Below are 24,864 nucleotides of genomic sequence, written 5' to 3' on the forward strand. Positions count from 1 at the left end.
ACCCTCAGTAGAGGCGTCTACCGCCACCTGCAATGAAGAAGGCTTTCCCTTTGGGGGTAGGGGAGATAAAAGGTTCGCTTCTGGAAGGATCTGAATACTCAGAGCGCAGGGCAGCTGCAAAAGGTGGGAGGGGGAAGGGTCGGCAAAGGGGCGGGGAGCGCAGCGCTATCCATCAAGACCTTTGCGCTAAGAGATCACCAAGTCCCCTCTGGGCCTCCACTGCAGCCTCAGAATTCTCCCTCGCACCGAGGGCCGGGATGGGAGCGTGGAATCCAGGCTCCCGGGATGAGGAGGAGAGGAGGGGAGTTCACGATGGCCTCGGCCCCGAAGGGGCGGAAGGCAGGCGGAACAAAGCCACTGCTACCCATGCCCCCGGGGGGCCAGACGACCCAGAGGGACCGGGGAGGCCCGCTTACCTGCCGTCAGTAGCTGCATGGCGTGAGTGAAGGACGGGTCGAGCGAGTCCTTCTCGGCCATGAGTTCGGGCAGGTACTTGTTCTCCGGCTCCATCTTGACGGAGGCAGTGGCTGAGGGGGGCAGCAGCGGGGTCGGCGCCGGACCGCCCACCGTCGCGTCGGGGCCCGTGGCCGAGGGCGGCAGCAGCGGTGGTGGCTGCGTGGCGGGCGAGGCCCGGGCGCCCCCCCGGGATCCCCCTCCGCCTCCCCGCGACCGGTGAGGCAGCGGCGGCTGCCGAGACGGCGCCTGACGCACGGAGGGGTGGGCACCCGAGGGGTCCATGGAGCCGCTGCGGCCCGAGGACCGGCTCATGCGCGCGGCGGGGTCGTCCCGGCGCTGCATCGGGGCGGATGTGCGATCGAGGGATCGAGGAAGCGACGCGGCAGCGGCAGAGGCCCGAGCGGCGGTTGGCGGGGGTGGGAGAGCGGGAGCGACAGCGACCGAAGCCGACCCGAGCGACCCAGCGAAAGAGAGCACCGGAAATGAGGCGGCGCGCGTGCGCAGCCAGCCACCGGCACCGCCCTTGGGTCTCTCCGCGGAGAACAAAGTCTCCAGTCGGGCCACGGCGCCTGCGCACCGCCGCGGAGCCCGAAGAAGTCGCCTCCCCGCTCCCCTTTTCCCTCCGAGCCCGCCAGGCCAGAGTCTTGTGCGCGTGCGCGAGTGGCCGCGGGCTTCGTTCGTTTTCTCTTCCACGTGACTCGGCGCTAGCGGGACACGTGTCTCCTCCCCCTCTGGCCGGGTGCGCGAAGGGGCGGGGGCTGTGGAATGTCTTTGTCTGCGCGCGGGCCCGCGGAGTGTGGGGCGGGAGACCTGTTACTCGCGGGGCCACGCCCCCGCCAACGGCTGAGCGGCGGAGGGGGGCTGCGCCCAGTGGGGTTCCGGGTGGGAGTGAAGTGGGGTGGATATGGGGTGGGTAGAGGGGGTCCCTGAAGTGTAGAAAGGAACAGAGTCCGGCGCGGGGGGTCGCTGGAGGGCGGTCTGGGTCGGAAGAGAGGAGAGCGACTGCCTGAACTGGGGGGGGGGGGGCGGTGGGGGAGGGACAGGACTCGGGGGAACTAGGAGAGAAGAAGGGACGACTGAAAGAGTCTGCTTCGGGGATGCGAGGTGGAGATGGGGAAGGGACGCTTGCAGGGAGAAACTGAGGAAGGACGGGCCAGGGACTCGAACGAAGAGGGAAGGTTTAGATTGGAGGCCTGAAGTCTAGCGAGGAAAAGGGTGCCCGATGGGAGCAGGAACCTCAGACGTCCTATCCCATGATTTCCAATATAGTAGGCTCTAAAAGGTGAGCCATTGTTGGTCTGAGAAGTCGTCTTAAAAGACGAAGACGAAGCATTTTAGCTCCTTATACAGTGCTGCTTTCTGCTGACTTTAGTGTTTTCTTCCGCAAAAAAAGTGAGGAAGAGGTCAGGTCCTTAATCCGTGATGGTTACTTATACCACTAGGATGGCTCCTTCTACTGATGCGAGTGTTAATCCCCCTGCCGCTGTTGGACTCTTCACAATGGATCATTCCAGACTTGCTCAGAAAGAGCATTACCACTGCTCTCCAGGCCAGGGCATATAGTGGACAGTCTCCCATAACAGTCTCCTCATCTTGGGGGTGCTATATGCAAATGAGCCCAGGTCTCTACTTCCAGAATTCTCAGAAACCTGGTGCTTTCCCTAACCTTTCTTTCCCTCCACAGATTTGTGTTTCCCCCATCCAAAGCACTCCCTTTTCCTTTTGGATCAGTTCCCCTAGTAAGCCCATGCTTTTCAAAACCATTTCTGGACATTGTCTTTTGTGTGGCTGGAAACTTAATTGTTGGCTCTGAAACTTAGAAGCCTTCAAACTAGGGAAGATTTAAGGTCTGGCTACCATCTGGGGGTGGGGGGGATTACCCACAGAAATGAGAACAAATATCTCCATAAACTATCACGTTTATTATATATTACTGTTATGTATATACAACAGTAATATATTACTGTTAGTACTTGACTTTGAAGTAGCATTAGGTAGTTTATAAGTAGGAGAAAACTGTTTTTGAGTAATTGTAATGAAAAATGTAAAGTGACCAGTGCCAAAAGATAGGTGACTATTAAGTGCCATTGAATTTCAAGGCAGGAGATAGATTTTGGCCAGGGGAGAATGAGTTCCAGGCAAGGGGAAGTGTGAATAAATGAACATTCAAAATGAGAATGTCGGGATCCCTGGGTGGCGCAGCGGTTTGGCGCCTGCCTTTGGCCCGGGGCGTGATCCTGGAGACCCGGGATCGAATCCCACGTCGGGCTCCTGGTGCATGGAGCCTGCTTCTCCCTCTGCCTGTGTCTCTGCCTCTCTGTCTCTCTCTGTGTGACTATCATGAATAAATAAATAAAATCTTAAAAAAAAATGAGAATGTCAGAGATGCGTTTAAGGACTGGAAGTAATCCAATTGCAGACTATGAAGAAATAGGTAGGTTGAGAGAGCAAATGCATGGAGGAGGGGAAAAGGGGGCAAGGTGGATTTTATAGCTCTCTTGCAACTCATTCCTGCTGCTGTCCTTGAAAATCCTGTTTGGGTGGGAGTGGTATTACAAATGGCTGAAGTGTCCTTGCTCTATAATGAGATGTCCAGATGGAGGTACCTTGAGCTGAGGCTAATAAAACTTTGATAAAGAAGTGTCTGAGAAGGAGCTGGGTAATGGTATCTGTGGGTTTCTAGACTAGAATCACCAGTCTTTCCGGATGGCTGCCAAACCTTTACTTATTTGAAAAGAGTGGGGTTGAAGGGAGATTTGAGTTCTTCCTGATGAGACAAAAGGTAATCTCTGAGGCAACAGGTTGTGACGTTGTCCTGTACTTAACAAGTAAGGGATGCAGCAGCCTTCAGTTGGGGTGGAGGTGGGCCGGGGCCAGTCCAGGGGCTGAAGGGAGTTCCCTGGAGGTTAGAAGAGTAATTCCTGTCCTGAAAGCCCAGAGGTCTGGAGCTCATTTTGTGTTAACCATGATATCACCTGGTGCTCCAGGTTTGACTAAAGGTATTAACAGTATAAAGCCTTGTGAAAAGACTGACTTTGGAGTATTACTAGACAGATTCAAACACGACAATGCCTTGTCTTCGCTGTGTGTCATTAGCAAAAAGCACGGCCTGTCAGAGCCTTAGTTTCCTCCTTTCTAAAGTGGAGGTAACTGGTAATGACATCTACTTTGCAGAATTTGTGTGAACAAATACCAATGTAAACCTCCTGACAGAATTTAGAAGCAAAAGAAAAATTATCATCCTGCCATCTAGTGCCCAATGAAGAGTTTGAGGTGCTTCATCTCGGTTGTGGATCTCAAAGGCCTGCTCTCTAATCTGTATCACTTTCACTGACTTATAACTAGATTAATTTGGAAGGGGAGTTTTTCAAATACACTTTTACCCTGTTTCCTCCTATAATCCAGTTACTATGGTGTAGTAGGAGCAATTGAGAGCATAGTTATTCAGATGGAGTTGGCTGCTTCTTACCTGCTGGATGCTTGAGCACATTACTTACCCTTACTCAGCCTCTCCTTCCTCTTCTTTGATAAAATCAGGAGTTGAAACAATACCTACCTCCGGGCTATGAGGATTAAAGCACTCGGCACCAGGGATGGTAATTAGTAGGTGCTTGAGAGGTGATAGTGACCATTGTTATTATTACTACACGCATTTTTTTTTTGAGTACCTTATTACAGATTTTCACTTTCATGTGAGTCCCTAATGGATGGACTGGGAAAGGTAGAAATTTGTCTAGCTGCCTGATCTGTGTGATCTCTACCAATGGAGATCCACAAGCCCTGTCTACCTCTCCTGCTTTGCAGCCAGTTCCTGGGAGAAGAAGGGCTCCAGATCTGAACAGGAGACTTTCTCTTCCAAGAGTGTAATTCATCTGTTCAAGCTTAAACATCTTCTTGGTGCTAAATATGTGGAGGGTGGAGAAGGAGAAAGGGAGATCAAGATTTGATGTCTTAAATTTTTTTTCTAAATTTGTTTTCTATAAAAATATATACTTCTGGGGAGCCTGGTTGGCTCAGTCAGTAGGGCATGTGACTCTTGATCTCGAGGTTTTGAGTTCGAGACCCATGTTGGGTATGGAGGTCACTTAAAAATAAAATCATATAGATATATGTATATATACATATATTTCTAGTTTTAAGAAAAATCCAACCAGGGACACCTGGGTGGCTCAGTGGTTGAGTCTGCTTCTGGCTCGGGCCATGATCCTGGAGTTCTGGGATTGAGTACTGCATTGGGCTCCCTGCAGCAAGCCTGTTTCTCCCTCTGCCTATGTCTCTGCTTCTCTCTCCGTGTCTCTCATGAATAAATAAAATCTTAAAAAAAAAAAAGAAAAGAAAAAATCCAATCATAAGATAGGCATAAAGTGAAAAGTAAAATACACCCCAAACCTTGCCCATTCACTTGACTACCCTTCTCCAAAGGCCCTTATTCAATGGTTACTTGTGTAGCTTTCTAGACATTTTAATACATCTATATGCAAATCTATCTTTTTAAAAAAATTGCAGCATTCAGTATGAACAGTTTCGGACTTGTTTTTAAAGAAATATTCTGGCCATTTTTTCTTCTCAGTAAATATACATCTACTTCATTTTTCATGGCTGCCTAGCATTCCATCAACTAGGTCTGGTGCTTATATTTGGAAATGTGTAAGGGTCATTCCACCTTTTTAGTATGGCAAATCATAATGCAATGAGCATCACTGAACAACATCTTTGTGCACTAGTATCCATATATCTATAGGTTAATTCTAGAAATGATATAAAAAGACAGTGCCATGCAGCCGGGGAGGCCGCATTCTTTTCTCTCTTCTCCGCATTAATTCTGGGCATCATCTTCCCATAATTTTAGTCTTTGCCAATGTAGTAGATGAAAATGGCATGAGATTGAACATTGAATAAGAGTCCATACCTGGGGCAGCCCAGGTGGCTCAGTGGTTTACTGCTGCTGCCTTCAGCCCAGGGCCTGATCCTGGAGACCTGGGACCGAGTCCCATGTTGGGCTCCCTACATGTCGTGCTTCTCCCTCTGCCTGTGTCTCTGCCTCTGTGTGTGTGTGTCTCTCATGAATAAATAAAATCTTAAAAAAAAAAGAGTCCATACCCTCAAGGAGCTCACTGCTGAGTGAAGGAGACAAATATACAAGCTAAGAGTTAACCATGTAGAGTGAAAAGTGTTATAGTAGAGGACTACAAAGAGCCGTAGGAATGCACAGGAAAGAGTGACTGACCAACCAGGGACATGAATTAAGGAAGTTGGATCTTTGGGAAGTTGCCAGGTGGAGTGGGGGCAGGCCATTTAAATATTGGTTGTTATGAATGAATGAATGAATGAATGAATGAATGAATATTGGTTGTTCAGCAGAGTGTGGTTCCTGTGCCTATTCTCCATTTTCCATGTTCATGGCTCGGGAATGTAGATCTCTAGCCCAAACTTCTGAGTTCCAAATCTAGATAGCCAATTGCACCCCTCTTTATACCCATGTTTAGCTGTGTCAGAGACTCCTCTAACTCCATGTGTCCCCAGAAGCATTCCAACTGCAGCCCTTAGCAGCACTGCTTCATGGCCCAGATGATGTAACAGAGCTCAGAGCTTGGAAGAAGCTCCTTTTTCAGGACCCAGGCCTCTCCAGCACCTCGAGAGCATCAGGGCAAGCAACATTTAAGGAGGGATTCCTTCTCAAGGCTATGCTCCTTGCTTGCCTCATTCTAGTCCCAGGGTGCTTTTTGCATTCTCACAGAAGGTGCCTTTGGTAGGGACAGTGGGGATCAGAGCAGGGTTGGTGTGGCCAGTGACAACCTACTGCTTTGTCTGACAGCCACTTGTCAAAAGTCCCTAGAAGTGTCCCAAAAATACTCAAAGGGGACTTTGCAGGGCCAACAACTGGAACTCGGGATGATGAATTAGTGTTCATGTGATTTTGTTTCTGTCCACAGGCTTAGGAGGCCTACATGATATTTGGATTATAATCATCTTTTCTGTTTGTCTCCCCAACTGGATGGTGAGCAGCTCATGGGCAGGAAACACTTCTGTCTTTGTATACACAGACAGAGGCTGGAACAGAGCAGCTTCATACATTCAATAAATGTATGCTGACCAAGTAAATATCTGCAAAATAATTAAACTCCCATTCTCTCCATTACCTTCACCACCAACCTGCTCCTCCTCCAGTGTCCCCTGTCTTAGGGAAGAGCACCCCTAACTCATTGGACAGCTGGAAGTCTGGGAGTCCTCTTTAACTGCTCTCCACTGCCTCACTGCCAACTATACAATCCATGCCTAAATCCTATTGTTTACTGCATAAATATTGCAAATCCCATGAATGTTTCCCTATCTCCACAGCCTCTGCCTCCATCAGAGGTGCTATAATGCCTCACTTGAACTTCTGCCATCCCTGGACTGGTCCCCTACTTCTATTCCTACTACTGCATCCTTTCTCTATTCTCTACCCAAAAGCCAGCATATTTTCAAAATGCAGATTTGATCATGTCTGCCTGCCTGCCTGTTTCTCTGTGTCTGTCTCTGTTCCTGTCACTGTCTCTCTGCCTCTCCTGCTCTCTCCTCTCTATCTCTCGCACGTAGCCCTCATAAAACCTTTTCACTGACTTCCCATTGCCCTCAGGATTAAAGACCAGAACCCTGAAGATGCCTGACTCACCCTGCTCACATGGTAAGCCCCGCCTGGCCTTCTTGCCTCAACTCAGGTCTTTCTCCTCAGTTCCTGTACTTAGCAGCACTGGCCTTTTTCAGTTCCTCAAAGAAGGCAGATTCCTGCCTCCTCCAAACTGCACACTTTCTGGTTCCCTACCCTAAAATTCTGATCACTTTACCCCTCCCTTCCCCACCACGTATTTTCCTTAGATACTGTCACTGTAATTTCAGATGTATTAAAATGTCACTTTTTAAAAAGAGTTTATTTTTAAGTAATCTCTACACCCACTGTGGGGCTCAAACTCACAACCCCAAGATCAAGAGTCACGTGCTCCACTGACTGAGCCAACCAGGTGGCCCCAAAATGTCACTTCTTTAGGGAATCTTTCCCAGATCCCCAAAGCAGGTCAGGTTAATTCTTGTTATATGTTCTTATGGCTTATTTTAAAACCTATCACATTTTAAATTTACTTTGCATTATTGTTTGAGTAACATCTGCTTCTGCCACTTGAATGTAAGCCCCAGGAGGTCAGGAACTTTGCCAGTGGTGTTTAGGGTTATGTCTTAGCACCCAGCAGAGTGCAGGGCTGGACTGTCTGCTCAACAAAGATTTGTTGGCTCAATGAATAGAAATAGGAATAGCACATGCAGAGGCATTAAAACATTACATTAGGGCAGCCCGGTGGCTCAGTGGCTTAGCACCACCTTCAGTCCCTGGTGTGGTCCTGGAGACCCGGGATCGAGTCCCATGTCAGGCTCCTTGCATGGAATGGAGCCTGCTTCTTCCTCTGCCTGTGTCTGTGCCTTTCTCTCTCTCTGTGTATGTCTCTCATGAATAAATAAATAAAATAAATAAAAATTACATTTAAACATTACAAAACATTGTATGGGTCCCTGGTTTGACAAGTCATGTCATATGACTTAGATTAGAGGAGGGGAAGTGTGCTGGAGAATGGCAGGAGATGAGGCTCAGGAGGTAGTCTGTGTTTCAAAGCTCAAGTAAGGAAATAGGATGCCCTTGGGGAGCAGTGAGGTGACACAGTCACAGATCTAGAGTAGAAAAGGAAACCAGGGGATCCCTGGGTGGCGCAGCGGTTTGGCGCCTGCCTTTGGCCCAGGGCACGATCCTGGAGACCCGGGATCGAATCCCACGTCGGGCTCCCGGTGCATGGAGCCTGCTTCTCCCTCTGCCTGTGTCTCTGCCTCTCTCTCTCTCTCTCTCTCTGTGTGTGACTATCATAAATAAATAAAAATTTAAAAAAGAAAAAGAAAAGGAAACCAGTGGTCACAGGCCAGCTTTGCCCTGTGCATATGTTTTTTTTTTTTTTTAAAGATTTATTTATTTATTTATTCAGAGAGAGCGAAAGAGAGGCAGAGACACAGGCAGAGAGAGAAGCAGGCTCCATGCAGGGAGCTGACATGGAACTCGATCCCGGGTCTCCAGGATCACACCCGGGGCTGCAGGCGGCGCTAAACCGCTGCGCCACTGGGGCTGCCCCTGTTTTTGTTTTTTTGTGTGTGCATATGTTTTAATTGGCTTGCCTAATTTTTAAAAATGAAATAGTTGCTGGTACTTAAACATTGGGAGAGTTCACATTTAAAAATAATTTATGGGGATCCCTGGGTGGCGCAGCGGTTTAGCGCCTGCCTTTGGCCCAGGGCGCGATCCTGGAGACCCGGGATCGAATCCCACGTCAGGCTCCCGGTGCATGGAGCCTGCTTCTCCCTCTGCCTATGTCTCTGCCTCTCTCTCTCTCTCTCTCTCTCTCTCTCTCTCTCTCTCTCTATGTGACTATCATAAATAAATAAAAATTAAAAAAAATAAATAAAAATAATTTATGAAAAAAATAAAAATAATTTCTGGATTTCTAGTTTTCTTGAAACATCAGACGTTCTAGGAACCCTGGGTTCATATTCCTTCAAGGAATAATTAGTTTCTGCCTTTAGAGGGAACTGCCTCTAACTCCCTAGACATTTTTACTACCAACCAGACTCAAGCATTTGAGTTAGTGACCCTTTTCTAGAGGGATCCATTGGTTGGAGCAGGTGGGGAAGGGCCGTGGAACTGAGGAACCAAAGAAGAGAATGAAGTTCATGTAGGAGCTGGAGACCCCTAGATCTAAGGACATTACATCTGGACCCAGTCAGTCTGGCCTAGGCTTGGGATGGGGGAGGGAAAGAAGCTTCAGAACCTAGAGACTCTCTTCCGCCATCGGCAGCTTTTATTGGACTAAAGTAAAGAGAAGATAAAAACAAACCAGGAAATCTACTTTGATCCTAGCTGATCTGAGTGTAAATTAATGGAAATCTTGGAATTTTAGCAAGATAAATGCTAACTTCTGGGCTCACCTATGCCCTGTCCATGTCACAGAGAGATAAAAGATGAATAAGACTATAGTTCTTACTGTTGAAGAAATTGATAGTCTTGTGGGGGAGAAAGATAAATAACTAAATATTACATGCTGGATAATAGAATAGAGAAGCAGTTGTTCATTCAATAGATATATTTTGAGCACCTGCCATTTGCTAGACACCATGCTTGGTGCTGAGATATAATTTTGAAGAAGACAGATACGCCTCTGACTCAGAGCTTACATCCAGGTGGTGGTTTGGGAGATCAGAGGATGAAGGAATTAATTCTGACAGGAGTCTAACATCTGGAAGCCAATCATTTGAGTTGGGCCTGAAAAGAAGCTTACAGTGTTGCTAGGGCTTGGGTTGAAGCATGGAAGATCCATTCTAGTCAGAAGAAAGAACAGGAAGGAATGGTGAGAATATTTAAGGAATAATGAAGTATTGGGTTGGAGTGACTTTTATAGAAGAGAAGGAAGCATATTATTTAGACCCTAGGTTTCCTGTGAATCTAAAAACCATTGGATTTTTTTCTAGAAATAAATTCTTTAAAATGGAACTGTTTTAGAGGGCTTGGGTGGCTCAATTGATTGAGTATCCAACTCTTGATTTCGGCTCAGGTCTTGATCTCAGGGTATGTGTTTGAGCCCTGACAAGGGCTCTGCATTCAGTGGGGAGTCTGCTTGAGATTCTCTCTCTCTCTCTGTCCCCTTGCCCCCACATTTATGCGTGCATGCTTGCTCTCTTTCTCAAACAATAAATAAACCTTTAAAATGGAACTGTTTCAAAATTAGCTAAAATGAAAAACAAATCCAGGGGGTGAAAATACTATTGTCCCAGTATAAAGAGTTTCACTATAAAATAAGGGCATCGTTTGAAATCAACAACTGTCTACGGCCATACGACCCTGAACACCCGCGATCTCATCTGAAATCAACACAACAGTTCAGAACTTACACATTGAAATGAGAGGTTTTGAATTCCTCTTTTCAAAATTGTCTTCAGAGCCTAAAGTCCATTCTTCAGACTGTCATCAAAGGTGGCAAGTTTTTATTCTTGAAGTTGAAGTTAATTTGAGGAAACAAATAATTCAGAGCCAAAGTTAGTGAATAAGCCAGAAATCAAGTTACGGGCACCTGGCTGGCTCAATCAGTAGAGCAGGCAACTCTTGATCTCATGGTCATGAGTTCAAGCCCCGTGCTGGGCATGGAGCTTGCTTTAAAAAAAGAAAAGAAAAGATATCAAGTTGGGGAGGATTTTTTTAAAGATTTTATTTATTTTTTAAACATTTTATTTATTTTTAGAGACACACAGAGAGAGAGAGAGATGCAGAGACACAGGCAGAGGGAGAAGCAGGGAGCCTGATGTGGGACTCGATCCCGGGTCCCCAGGATCACACCCTGGACTGAAGGTGGCGCTAAACCCACTGAGCCACCAGGGCTGCCCAAAAAGATTTTATTTATTTATTTGAGAGAGAATGAGAGAGATCACAGAGGGAGTGGGAGAAGCCGGCTCCCCGCTGAGCAGAGAGCCTGATGTGAGGCTCCATCCCAGGACCCAGAGATCATGACCTAAGCTGAAAGCAGACGCTCAACTGACAGAGCCACCCAGGAGAAATATTTTTTAAAGAAAAAGGTGTGATGACAAAGTAGTGAATCTGATTTTCTTGAGTAACCTTTAAAGTGATCGTGAAATCAATTCTAAAAGATGACATCCCCAAATACTTTTGAGCGATGATGACTGTCAGAACAAGGGTAGACACACCCACCCAAAGCAACTCCTTCAAGGACAGCACTTGTTTCATTTATGTATGCATGCATTCATCCATTCAATAAATATTTATTAAATACCTACCTAATAGATGCTAAGCATTGTTCTGGGCATTGAGGGAAGTGGTGAACAAGATAGGCAGGTCCCAGCTTTTGTGGTACTTTGTAAAGTGGAGAGGCAGATAATTACCAAATAAACAAGGTCAGAATAAGTTTCAGGAAGATAATGAAACCAGGGGTGCCTGGCTAGCTTATTCAGCGGAGCATGTGACTCCTGATCTTGGGGTCGTAAGTTTGAGCCCTACATTGAGTGTAGGTATTACTTGAAAACAACCCCCGCCCCACCCCCTCCGCCATGGGGCAGCCCGGGTGGCTCAGCGGTTTAGCGCCACCTTCAGCCCAGGGTGTGATCCTGGAGACCCAGGATCAAGTTCCACATTGAGCATCCTGCATGGAGCCTGCCTCTCCCTCTGCCTGTATCTCTAACTCTCTCTCTCTCACAATCTCTCATGAATAAATGAATAAAATCTTTTTTTAAAAAAAGACCCCCCCCCAAAAAAAGAAAAGAAAATGAAACCAGATACTTTGATAGAGTGACCAAGAAGGGGTGGGGTTGGATACTTTAGGTGGGGAAGGTCTCTGAGAGGGTCCTGATGAGGGGGAAGAAGCTGGCCATGGCAAATGCTGAAGGAAGGAGATTCTGGAAAAAAGGAACAGCAAGTGCAGGGGCTTTGAGATGGGAACTGATTGAATTCTAGAAACAGAAGAAGGCCATTTGGCTGGAGAATAAAGTGAGCATGGGGATTAGCCATAGAAGTGAGATGGGTGAGGTGGTGGGTTCAGAATCCTATGAGGGCTGTGGCACCAAGTTTTTTCTGACTTTTTAAAAAGATTTTATTTATTCATTTATGAGAGAGAGAGAGAGAGAAGCAGAGACACAGGCAGAGGGAGAAGCAGGCTCCACGCAAGGAGCCCGATGTCGGACTCGATCCCAGGACTCCAGGATCACTTCCCGGGCCGAAGGCAGGCACTAAACCGCTGAGCCACCCAGGGATCCCCTTTTCCTGACTTTTGTGGAAAAGTGATGTGCAGGATGGGAGAGAACAGAAGTACAAAGAAAGACCAATTAGGAAGCTGTTACAGTAAAATATTCAACAAATATTTTTCGTGCATCTGCTATATGCCAGGAACTGTGCTAGATGCTATAGGGATATATTGGTGAATAAGATGTAAGTTTCTGTCCTCAAGTTGCTGACGACAGTGCAGGACAGACAAGAAAACTGGGGATTGTCTATCAGTAAATGCTAGAATGGGGTAAGTACAAGGTGCCATGAGAACACAGAGGGGGGTCCTTTGTCTGAGAGGTTAAGGAATGCTTCTTGGAGGAGGTGTCATTTAAGGTGAACTCGAAGGACCTCAGGAATCAAATCAGCTCGGTGAAGGGCTGAGGAAGGTCATCCCAGGCACTGAGAGGCTTAGAGGGGAGTGAGAACTTAGTGAGTTTGAGGACCCGCAGAGAGTACAGCATGGCCAGGTCTTAGACATATGTCTTCTGTTAAAGAAATCAGTCTTAAGTTGTCTGCTTTTATTTTTAAATATAATAAGCTTTTTGAATTTGTGTGGGAAAGGTTTTTCAGCACAGAATGACATAGTTCAGGGGCCTGCCCAACTCTCAACTGCCTCTCCCTAATCTCCTTGGATTAGTTTTAATAATAATCTATTGAGCTGTAACTTTGAACCTGATATTATACCTAGTGTCGAAAAGCACAAAGCATCCTGGATGCACACCTCTGTTTTCCCCTAGCTAGATGAGAAGTGGCTGTGGAGGGAAAAATCACTACTTTCTGAGTAATGGAAAAGACCCTACTTGGGAAACTGCTTGAGACAACTTAGATCCTACCATCCATGAGGCCACAGCCCAGGGGGACAGTGGCTTGGGGCCTGTTTTTTTTTGTTGTTGTTGTTTTGTTTTGTTTTGTTTTAAGTAGGGTCTGCGCCCAATGGGCTTGAACTCACAACCCTAAGATCAAGAGTCACACACTACCAACTGAGCCTGCCAGGCGCCCCTGGTTTAAGCTTTTTTTCTTTTCTTTTCTTTTCTTTTCTTTTTTTAAGATTTTATTTATTTATTTGACAGAGAGAGAGAAAGAGAGTGAGCATAAGCAGGTGGTGCAGCAGGCAGAGGAAGAGGGAAAGAGCCCAATGCAGGGTAGATCCCAGGACTCCCAGATCATGACCTGAGCTGAAGGCAGACACTTAACCAACTGAACCACCCAGGTGCCCCTGCTTTAATCTTTCTTATAGATTCCTGAAAAATTCTATTAGTTGAAGGATAGGACCAGTCAGTTGATTCTATGCTCCAATAAGGTGACTTGCTAGGTTTGTCCCTAACCTCTAGGGTGGTTGTGCTTAAAATGGATTCCTGACTGGGGCAGCCCCGGTGGCGCAGCGGTTTAGCACCGCCTGCAGCCCAGGGTGTGATCCTGGAGACCGGGCTCCCTGCATGGAGCCTGCTTCTCCCTCTGCCTGTGTCTCTGCCTCTCTCTCTAACTGTGTTGTGTCTCTATGAATAAATACATAAAATCTTTAAAAAGAAAAATGGATTCCTGACTGGCATAGTTAGTCTGCATTTCTTTGGATAATGGTTCACTACCTGTGGGGTCAGATTTTTTCCTGAGGCAAGATCACTAGAGCACTTAGGACTTTTCAGATACTTTTTTTTTTTTTAAACAGATTTTATTTATTTGAGAGAGCGAGAGAGAGCACGAACAGGGTGAGGGGCAGAGGGAGAAGCAGACTCCCTGCTGTGCAGGAACACCCTCCGCCCCCCATACACACACAAACACTCCTGCCCTCCAACACAGGGCTCTATCTAGAGACTCTGGGATCATGACCTGAGCTAAAGGCAGATACTTAACTGACTTAACCACCCCACCTTTTTTCTTTTAAAGATTTATGTATTTATTTGAGAGAGACAGAGAGAACGAGAGAATATGAGCATGAGTGGGAGGAGACCTGAGCTGAAACCAAGAGTCAGATGCTCAACCAACTGTGCCACGCAAGCGCCAGTCAAATCTTTTTTGATAGGAGAAGCTGGTCCTACTTCTCTCCACGATTCAGTCCTTACTAGGAACTTGGAATCACAGAAAACCAATAATAGTCAACATCTCCATGTGTTCAATTTATATAATTCTCACAACAGTCCTATGAAGCTGGTGCTGTTATTCTTACACTATGGTTGAAAAAGTACAAGCACAGGAAGGTTATATCACTTTCTCCAGGTTACCAGGGATTTGAACCCAGGCAGTTAGACTCAACCCAAATTTTTAAGCAATACATTGCAAGTGGGACCAATTTAGGGATTTAATTACAAGGATATAACCACAAACCCCTATATAAATTGGTAATAATAATAAAGTGATATAAATATAAATAATAAGTGATATAAATAGGTAAATTTTGTCCTCTAGTTCTATAAAATTGGGCATAATTATATTGGATACTTCTTTTTTTTTAAAGTATTTATTTAGGCAATCTCAACACCCAATGTGGGACTTGAACTCATGACCCCTGAGATCAAGAGTGGCATGCTCCACTGACTGAGCCAGCCAGGTGCCCCAGGCATGATTATATTGAATTCAGTAATTATATGATGGTATCAATACAATCGTTTGAGATATTTATGAACACAAACATTTATAGACAAGATATTAACAACCCATAAAAACAGAATTTCTGGGATGCCTGGGTGGCTCAGCAGTTGGGCACCTGCCTTCAGCTCAGGTCGTTATCCTGGGATCCTGGATCGAGTTCTGCATCAGGCTCCCTGTGAGGAGCCTGCTTCTCCCTCTGCCTATGTCTCTGCCTCACTCTCAGTCTCTGTCTCTCATGAATAAATAAATAAATCTTAAAAAAAAAAAAAAACGGAATTTCTTTGCATCATTAAGTTAACCTAAGCAAATTAGTTTTCAACTATTATTTTTTTTAGTTTTAATTTTAATTTAAAACTATTATAATATTAAGTTTCTATGATAAGCTCATGGTAAGTAATTGTGCTTGCTTTCTTAAAGTTTATCAAGTCTTTGGCAGGGGAGAGCAGGACGAGGGAGGAAGAATGACTAACCCTCTAAAAAAACAGTCTAAAGGAAACTAAAGTTGGAGTCTTTTCCTGTTGGTAAGTCTCCCTGTTGCAGAGACTTCAAAAATCTTTCATTCGCCTTAGAGCCCAACACCTATAATGTCTAGTATATTACTACTGCAAATCACAATTACTTTTTTTAAAAAAAGGATTTAATATATGTCAGGTTCTGTGTAAGCCTTTAAGACTAAGAGAAAGGACTATAGTTATGCTCAGGGAGGAAGAAACTGAGCCTCAGAGTTTAAATAATTTGTACAGATCACAAAAGTGGTGAGTTAAAGTTTGGAACTTGGGATTGTCCAATTTTGGAGTCCAAGCTCTCAGACTACAACTCGGTATAGAGATTGGCTCTAAGAAATAGATATTTATTTAAATGTATGAAAATGATTATTATAATGAAAGTCTTTCTCCTACAATTTTGAGCAAATCAGACTCTCCTTTCATCCCAAACTGCTTTTCAGTTTATCAGATCAAAATATGAAACAGGGAACCCTGGGTGGCGCAGTGGTTTAGCGCCTGCCTTTGGCCCAGGGCGCAATCCTGGAGACCCGGGATCAAATCCCACGTCGGGCTCCCGGTGCATGGAGCCTGCTTCTCCCTCTCCCTATGTCTCTGCCTCTCTCTCTCTCTCTCTCTCTGTATGACTATCATAAATAAATAAAAATTTAAAAAAAAATATGAAACAGGAAGCACTAGGGGTCATTATCTCTCTCTCTTTTTTTTACTTCAACACTGGGCCCACTTGACACTTTCTTGATGTGTTACAGAGCATATCATTCTTTATGAATGTCACAGAATTACCAGCTTGTCATTAGCAATGGTTCTTCTTTTAAAAAATATTTTATTAGAGAGTGCATAAGCAGAGGGAGCTGGAGAGGGAAAAGCGGGGCTCCCTGATGAACAGGGAGCCCGACTCTCAGGGCTCAATCCCAGGACCCCGGGATAATGACCGAAGCAGAAGAGAGACATCCAACTGACTGAGCTACCTAGGTGCCCCAGAAATGTTTTTTTTTTTTTAATTTTTATTTTTATTTATGATAGTCACACAGAGAGAGAGAGAGAGGCAGAGACACAGGCAGAGGGAGAAGCAGGCTCCATGCACCGGGAGCCCGACGTGGGATTCGATCCTGGGTCTTCAGGATCGCGCCCTGGGCCAAAGGCAGGCGCCAAACCGCTGCGCCACCCAGGGATCCCCAGAAATGGTTTTTAATAAGAGATCTAAAACATCTCTGTGGGGGTACCTGGATGGCTCAGTTGGTTAAGTGTCTAACTTTGACTCAGGTCAATGTCCCCTGGTTGGGCTCCATACTCAGTGGGGAGTCTGCTTCTCCCGCCCCCACCTCTGCCCCTCCCTGACTTGTGCACGCACGTGTGCTCTCTCTCAAATAATTTTAAAAAATGAAAGTAAAACATCTCTGTGAAAATGGCTGATATAGATGACTTGTTCTCTAGTAGATGGGGTGAGAAAACAAGAGTTGAGATTAGGCATTGAATAGCATGGCAGAAGCCAAGTTGGGTCTGCCTGTGGAATCTAAAAAGATCATTGTAGAACAAAAGTGTTTATTTTCTTGGTTTTGTTTGTTTTAGTGATGAAAATACAAGGTGTTCCCAAATAACCAAAATATCCCTTTCATTGAGAGATGGGAAGACACAAGCAAAAACTTCCAATTCACACCTTAAGACAAATATCACACCTTAAGACAAATTCTGGATGGCATAGAAATAGTTTAGTAAATCACACCCAGGTGATTTCTGGGAATGCCATCTAGGAGACAGCAACCTGCAAAGTTAGGATGATTTCAAAGGAAGTGGTTCATGCCTTAAACGAGCAACTAATATACGGTGCTATCTTCTTCATGGCCAGAATCCAAAGGTCCAGAATGGAAGTGAGAGTGAGCTTTCACTTATTTATACTTAATAACTCATCCATAGAATTTTTTTATTTTTTGTCCCTGCAACTTTGGGTTCAGTGAGTTTGGAGGCTCTTTCCCAAAGAATGCTTCCATCAGGGAACACAGACATTAACCTGGTTCCATTATATTGGAAGCTGAGACTTTTCCCTGGTCATTTAGGGCTCCTCATGCTATTCAGCCAATGGAAGAAAAGAGGTTTACAGGGGAGTCTGGGTGGCTCAGTTGGTTAAGAGCCTGTCTTTGGCTCAGGTCATGATCCCAGGGTCCTGAGATCAAGCCCCATGTCAAGCTCCCTACTCAGCAGGGGAGTCTGCTTCTCCCTCTCCCTCTGCCCCTACTCATGTATGCTCTCTCTCTCTCACTCACTCTGTCTCTCAAATAAATAGATAAAATCTTAAAAGAAAAGAAAAGAAAGAAAGGAGGTTTACAATATTGGCTAGGGTGACTGATCCTGATTATCAAATGAAAATTAGGTTGCTGCTATCAACAGGGGCAAGGAGAACCCTGTCCGTTCCCAGTGGATTCACTAGGGTACCTCCTAGTACTTCCATCAATGTAAAATTGTAGCAAAGTAGTAAAGATGGGAATGCTAACGGCTTGAATCCTGTGGAAAGGGAGGTTTAGGTCATCCCACCAAGCAAAGAATCCCCTCCAGCCAATATGCTTGCAGAAGTAAGCAACATGGAATGGATGACAGAAGGAGGCACCCATGAGTACCACTTAGCCTCCCGGCCACCTGCTGAGGTAGGATCTGTAGCTACTCTGAGTATCTTCTATTCATTGATTGTTTCTCCTTCTCCCCCACTTCCTTACTATCTGGCATGAAAAACACTGGTGGTGGTACCTTTACAATTTAGGTTCTAGATGGAGGAATAACCGAGGTGACTTCACTTGACCACAGGGTGGTTGTTAACTGATGGATTTGGTGCCTCTCCTGTGTAGCCCACCCTGATCTATTCTCTGCCTTTGTTTGTCCTATGGCCCAGGAAGCTAAGCTCCATGGACTGTATCACCTGGACTCATTGCTCACTTGGGTTCTACCAATGGGAGGTACTGGCAAGAGACTGGTGTGCAGGAGGAGAGAGAATTTGGGGTCTTCCTCTGCTCTGTGCTGGATATTCTTATTTTCTGGCAGTGACTGCTTTTCTTCCAAGCAACAGCTCCTGTCAGCAGCCCCTCTTCCATAGCTCAGGACCTCACCGGGTTCACAAAACTCCCATTTCCTTCCCCTTATCTTTTGGACCAAGCATGATAATAACTTGCTGCTGTTGCCAGCTTCTGGTTACTTCGACCTCTCTTTTTGTTTCCTTCAACTGTACCCACGTTTCATGAATAGTCCCTTCATTAACGTTTCTGGAACCATCTGAAACTGTTTTCATTTCCTGCTGAGACTCTGATGGATCAATCGTTCAAGGGTGAGATGCAAAATTTTCAAAGTAAATCTGCTTATTATTAAAAAAAAAAATAGGGATGCCTGGGTGGCTCAGCGGTTGAGCATCTGCCTTCGGCTCAGGGCATGATCCTGGGATCTGGGATTGAGTCCCACATCGGGGTCCCTGAAAGGAGCCTGCTTCTCCCTCTGCCTCTGTCTCTGTCTCTGCCTCTCTCTCTCTGTCTCTCATGAATAAATAAACAAAATCTTAAAAATAATAAAACAAAGCAAGCCAAAAAACGTATTAAGAAGGATGGGAGATGAAAGTTCAGTCATTCTTCCACTAAATGTTTATTTGTACTTACTACGTGCAAATTAGGTATTGGGAATATCAAAATGGATGTCAGCTGCTGCCCCAGTGTATAAGTTAGCTGGGAGGAGTGTGCTAGGTGCTCTGAAATAGAATTGTCAAAGTGCTGGGGACAAATGAGACATTTACTGTTTTATTTCACAAGCTGAATTTATTTTAAGCTCCCTCCCATGTGGCCTATAAAGTGGCCATTTAGAGGGGCATACAAAATCTTAGAGAAACATAATTATTTTAAAGATTTATGTATTTATTTAAGGGGGAGAGGGGCAGAGGGAGGGAGAGAATCTTGAGCAGACTCCCCACTGAGCATGGAGCCCAATGTGGCCCAATCCAATTAGCCTGAGATCATGATCTGAGCCAAAATCAAGAGTTGGATGCTTAACTGACTGAGTCACCCAGGCGCCCGAAACACAATTATTTTTAAAAGATTATTTTCATATTCTGTCTTAGGATAGGATATTAATTCTTAATGCAACAGGAAAAGATCTGGAGGGCTACTCCACAAAGTGTTTCCAGTTGTTACCTTTGGCAAGAGGGAATACAAGAAAAAAATTTCATCTTCACTTTGTATCTTTCTGTATTATTTTCATTTTTTTCAATTAAATATTAAATTAAAAAATTGGTAAAAACTCTATTTTATTAAATATGTAATATAAGTAAAGAAAGAAAGGAAATAATTCTTTTTTTATTATTTATTCATGAGAGACACAGAGAGAGGCAGAGACACAGGCAGAGGGAGAAGCAAGCTCCATGCAGGGAGCCCGATGTGGGACTTGATCCCGGGACTCCAGGATCATGCCCTGGGCCGAAGACAGGCGCTAAACTGCTGAGCCACCTAGGGATCCCAAGGAAATAATTCTTATGGCAGATCTCAGGAAGACATTGATTTGGGCCTTAAGGAATAAGTAGGTGTGTGTGTGTGGTGCCCGGCTGGCTCAATGGGAAGGGTTCTTGATCTCAGGGTTGTAGGTTCTAGCCCCACATGGGATGGAGAGATTACTTTAAAAATAAAATCATTCTAAAAAGAAAGGAATGAATAGGAGGAATTCAGGGAGTAGAGAAGGGGAAAGAATAAAACATAATCACAGAATATCTTATCCTTGTTTCAAATTCTCCTAGTTTCTCCTTTATACCTGCCTCTGTAAATTAATTCATTGATAGCATCTTGTCAGAATACAAATATATATTGAGTCCCTGCTCTTTGCCAGTGTAATAGATACCAAGGCAGTATAAGCAAGTTCCTGTTCTTAAAGCATTTATAGTCCCAATGGGAAGTCAAGATAGAACAGTTAGAGACAGCCCATGGTTAAGTGCCAACAGGTTTGGCCCATGAAAGAGCAGGAAAAGCTGAGTCCACTGCCAACATTTGAATCTTGGAGCCTTGGAAGAGTGGTGTGATTTATAAAAATGGAAAGTTGGAAAAAGAGAACTGTTTTGAAAGCAGATATACCTATAGTAAAATATCACAGTCCATAGAATTACTGTTTGGCTATGCAAATGAACAGGGCTGCATAAGTAATATTGGGACTGCAGGGTGCCAGGGACTAAAATTATCTCTACCTTTTATTGAATGTAGATGGGTGCTAGGGACTGTGCAAAGCCATTTGCACACATTATCATTTAATCCCCACAACAGCTCTCTGTGGCCACTATCACCCCTGTTTTTCAGCTGAGGGAGACTTGGAAAGAGGTCGGGTCACCTGCTAAGGCCCTACAACCAGTGGGAAAGTGACAGATTAGGATTGGAACACAAGTCTGGTCCTGCTACACATCACTGTGACATGATGACACTATGCTGTGTCATTCAGGAGGATGTAGAAGATACCAACTCTGCCCTCAGGTGCAAGGTGAAGACGGCAGAAGCAGGTGTGCGGACAGACATTGACCAGCTCCTCAGACAGGTGGCTCTCTGTGCCCACCATCATTATCATCAGCAGAGGAAACTGGAAGGAAGCAGTAACTGCGGACAGGAGTGGGCAGGGGTAGCCACAGGAAGGAACTGGGTTTTGAGTTGGACCTTAAAGGATGGATCGAATTTGAATAGAGGAGGGAATGGAGAGAATGACTTTCCAGGAGGAGGACTCAGGGGACAAAGAAGAGAGGTTGGGCATGGGTGAGGCATGCATGGGATGGACAGTCTGGATTGGGGCTAATAGAAAGTCAAATCTAGAAAATCAGATATGGAGGACTTGAATGCTCTCAAATCTACCAGGGAATAAGCCTTAATCGGATTTTGAAGGAGATGGGAGGGGATGGAAGGAGCACATCTGGCATGCTTAAAAAGTGATCTTTTTACATAGGCTGCAATGTTCAGGATGGATTGGAATTAGCCATTAAACCTGGATCAGACTTGGGTTGATATTGGTCTAGAGGGACAAGAGGAAAGATGGGAAAGAAGGAGATGATGTGAGAAACGTTTTTGAAGAAAAAAATAGAGATGCTTGGCAATTGATTGGATTCAGAAAGAGAGGAAAGGAAATAGACCAGAATCTAGAATTTGATGTGTGGGTGGCCAGGAGAATAATGATAGCTTTGAGATCAGAAGCAAGAACAGACTGAACTTGCTTTTGGTGGCTGTGTTGTGGCTTCTCTCTAGGAGAGAGCAGGTGGGATGTGGAGAGCAAAGGACAGAGGAATAACCCCAGGGAGATGAAGAGCCTGGGAAGGAAGGTGGGGGGAGAGAAAAAGAAATACCAGGGGATCAAAGAGTCAAGAAAATCGTTAGGGAGAGAGAGAGGAGGTCTCAAAAAAGTTATAAAGTCAGAAGTGACCACCAGGTTCAAGTAGTACAGAGATGACAAGAAGAATCACAACAGGAAAGAGACCACTGGCTTTGATAAAACCAATATGCTATCCAAAGTAAATCATTTCGAGCAGGCTTTCATCTCTTAGTAAAAACTACCCAACAAGGTGAATGAAGGGTGCTGGAAAGAGGGTGATGAGTCTTTACCAATGTAGCTTATGTTTCCTGAGCACCTTCTATGTGCTCAGGCTCAGGTGATGCCTTGACTCTATCCTGTTGACAAAGCCAGTATTGTCAATGTCTTCTTTGAAGACTTTTTAAGAAAAAAAAAAAAAAGAAGACTTTTTAAGGAATTTCCCATATGTAGCCAAGTGTAAATACTTATCTATGGCACTCCTTTTAAAACATGGGATTGTATTATGTACTTACTCTGCTGGTGACTTTTTTCATTTCACAATATATCCAGTGCTTTTTTCCCCCCATGTCAGTAGAGAGAGCTTTGCCTGGTTCTTTTGAAGGCTGTGTGTGGTATGAGGAAGTGATGTTTGAAAAGTAAAACCTGGAGAATGAGTGAGATTAGGGAGGCAAGGGGGTGGTTCCCTAAGGAGCAGAGTCCAGGCAAACAGAAAACCCCACAGAACTCCCCTACATCAGGGGAGCCTGATGTAGGACTCAATCCCAGGACCCCAGGATCACGCCCTGAGCCAAATGCAGAGACGTTCAACCACTGAGCCACCCAGGTGCCCCTTTATGACACCCTTTGAAGTAGGTATAATTACCTCTATTTTACAGGTGGGGAGAATGAAGCTCAGAGAGGTTAAGTGACATGACCAAAGTCACACAGCTAGAAAGTAGTTGAAGTAGGCTATGAATGAAGCTATGGGCTTTTATTGCCTTTCAAGAATTTCTTTTCTTTTCTTTTCTTTTTTTTTTTAGATTTTATTTATTTATTCATGAGAGACACACACAGAGAGAGGTAGAGACACAGGCAGAGGGAGAAGCAGGTTCCATGCAGGGAGCCTGACATGGGACTCGATCCCGGGACTCCAGGGTCATGCCCTGGGCTGAAGGCAGGCGCTAAACCGCTGAGCCACCCAGGGATCCCCAGTCTTTCAAGAATTTCTTAAAGGAAATTTCTTCTTGGGACTCAATAGGTGACCAGCTAGTGCTCCAAAGCTTTAGAAGTCATTAATTGCATAAAGCCAGTAGCATACTTCCTGGGTGATTTTCAGTGGCTGGAATGCTGAGCTTCTCGTGGCCAACTCCCTGTCTAGCCTTGGTATTATTCAAGGCAGCTTTATTGAGTTATAATACCTTCTCTTTATCACATTCTTTTCTCACCCCAGGGGCTGAGGACAGTATGTGGCTTTTGAACTTGCTTTCCATCAGGGATGGAGAAAGCATGAGAGTTCACCGCTGCCTTAATTGTTAGAAGTGTTCGGGTGGAATCAGGTACTTGGGGCTGGCCGGTGCCTCTCCCCCGCATTTCCAGTGGCCAGCATCACTTTTGCTGTCTGAACTCGGCGGGAAGAGACTGGCTGGGTCGATAGAGGCATCCGCCTGGCAGTCGGGGACCTGTGAGACAGAGCTCTAATTCTCTCTCAGCAACGTTACCTGTGGCCTGGGCAAGCCCTGCTGAAGGCTTGGTCTTAGTGACAGAAGCCTGGGTGGGGAGGGGGCACAGAGATTTGCCTGTGGGGTTCTGCAGGAGCTCCGCCAACACTGGTTGGTAGGTAGAGCAAAGAAGGGGTATTAGGCCAAGTGCCTCTCTTCCCCTTGGTCATTAGTCAGAGGGCCTCTGGGAAGATGTCAGCCTTCCTGATCTGATCTAATTTCAGGCTCCCTGCTGTATAACTGAGTGATTCTCTCTGTATATAGTCAGCAGCAGATTTTTCTCAAGGTGAAAACAATTAAGCTTTCGTCCCCTCCCCCCTCCCCCTACTGCTGGAAAGAAAAGGAACATGGAAGGGAAGCCGTCCCTGCTGTCACCAAGGTCAGCCAGGGTGTTCTGGCCTGTTCCAGTAATTGGGTCCCCTACCTAGTCACACCTGTCACATGCTGTCATAGTCTCAGGCACCCCGGAATCCCTCAGGGCTGAGGCAGTGAAGAGGGCTGGAGCTGCTTCTACACTTTCCTCCAGAACAAGAGAGAGGGCAACTCACCCAGCCCTAGGCTGGGAATGAGCTGGAACACAGTGAGCCAGGACTGGGGAGCACACACAGGTGTGGCTGAACTGCCCCCTCCTCCCTCTGGATGATTCCAAGCCAGGCAGGAGAAAACTCTTTGGAAGCATTCATTCATTTGGTTAGCAGCTATAGTTACCCTGCCAGGAGTTTCTGGTGCCAGTCATCTTGGGGCAGAGAAGAACCTGGCGGGTATGGGAGGGGGAGGTCGGGAGAGGGAGTGAACAGGTGAGTAGAAAGGTGCTGAATGTCACAACAGAGCTGTGAAGACCTGTTCTACAGTAGAAGTCAGAGAAGACTGCTTGGAGGAAGAGACTTTTGAAAGAGGGATATAATCTTATGATAAAATGTTTTAAAGGTAAGGAGGCGCTCGGCTGGCTCAGTCGGTAGAGCATGTGACTCTTAGGGTTGTGAGTTTAAGCCCTACATTGGGCATGGAGCCTACTTAAAAAAAAAAAAAAAAAAAAGGCCTTTAAAGGTAAAAAGGGTGAAAAGGTGAAAACTGAAAATAGAAGCTTCTGATGATCCCCAAGCACCCTCCGTAGTGGTAACAACTGTCAGTATAGTGTTACAGACTTTTTAAGGAATTTCCCATATGTAGCCAAGTGTAAATACTTATCTATGGCACTCCTTTTAAAACATGGAATTGTATTATGTACTTACTCTGCTGGTGACTTTTTTCATTTCACAATATATCCAGTGCTTTTTTCCATGTCAGTAGAGAGAGCTTTGCCTGGTTCTTTTTGAAGGCTGTGTGTGGTATGAGGAAGTGATGTTTGAAAAGTAAAACCTGGAGAATGAGTGAGATTAGGGAGGCAAGGGGGTGGTTCCCTAAGGAGCAGAGTCCGGGCAAACAGAAAACCCCACGGATCTCCTGAACTATTCCTCTTACCTGTTAGCCCCCTCCTGTTTTCAGCCAC

The 24,864-nt window shown here is 45.5% G+C and overlaps 1 protein-coding gene and 2 long non-coding RNA genes across 7 annotated transcripts in view; 1 reads left to right on the forward strand and 2 right to left on the reverse strand.

Annotated features, from left to right (window-relative positions):
• The window catches only part of KHDRBS1 (KH RNA binding domain containing, signal transduction associated 1), a 39,501-nt gene extending 38,533 nt beyond the window's left edge, over nucleotides 1-968 (reverse strand). For all 4 annotated transcript variants that reach the window (XR_013380404.1, XR_013380405.1, XR_013380406.1 and 1 more), the window contains exon 1: nucleotides 417-968. Coding sequence is in view for 1 of the 4 variants with exons in the window: in XM_077898711.1 (XP_077754837.1) it covers nucleotides 417-798 (382 nt within the window). In the remaining 3 variants the exon portion in view is untranslated. The remainder of the gene's footprint in view (nucleotides 1-416) is intronic.
• A 1,855-nt stretch (nucleotides 969-2,823) lies between these two features.
• LOC144314511 (uncharacterized) overlaps nucleotides 2,824-24,864 on the forward strand; it is a 50,100-nt gene continuing 28,059 nt past the window's right edge. The window contains exon 1 of the long non-coding RNA XR_013380408.1: nucleotides 2,824-2,890. This is a non-coding gene — a long non-coding RNA (uncharacterized LOC144314511). The remainder of the gene's footprint in view (nucleotides 2,891-24,864) is intronic.
• On the reverse strand, nucleotides 4,186-24,704 carry LOC144314512 (uncharacterized). Of its 2 annotated transcripts, none has more exons than XR_013380410.1 (3): nucleotides 24,608-24,704; nucleotides 10,414-10,672; nucleotides 4,186-4,770 (listed from the first exon to the last, which is right to left on the reverse strand). It is a non-coding gene; the product is annotated as an uncharacterized LOC144314512 (long non-coding RNA). The 2 variants fall into 2 exon arrangements; XR_013380409.1 differs by lacking the exon at nucleotides 24,608-24,704 and adding an exon at nucleotides 22,191-22,451.

The sequence above is a fragment of the Canis aureus genome, chromosome 5 (assembly GCF_053574225.1).
Source record: "Canis aureus isolate CA01 chromosome 5, VMU_Caureus_v.1.0, whole genome shotgun sequence".
In the NCBI taxonomy this organism is placed as follows: Eukaryota; Metazoa; Chordata; class Mammalia; order Carnivora; family Canidae; genus Canis; species Canis aureus.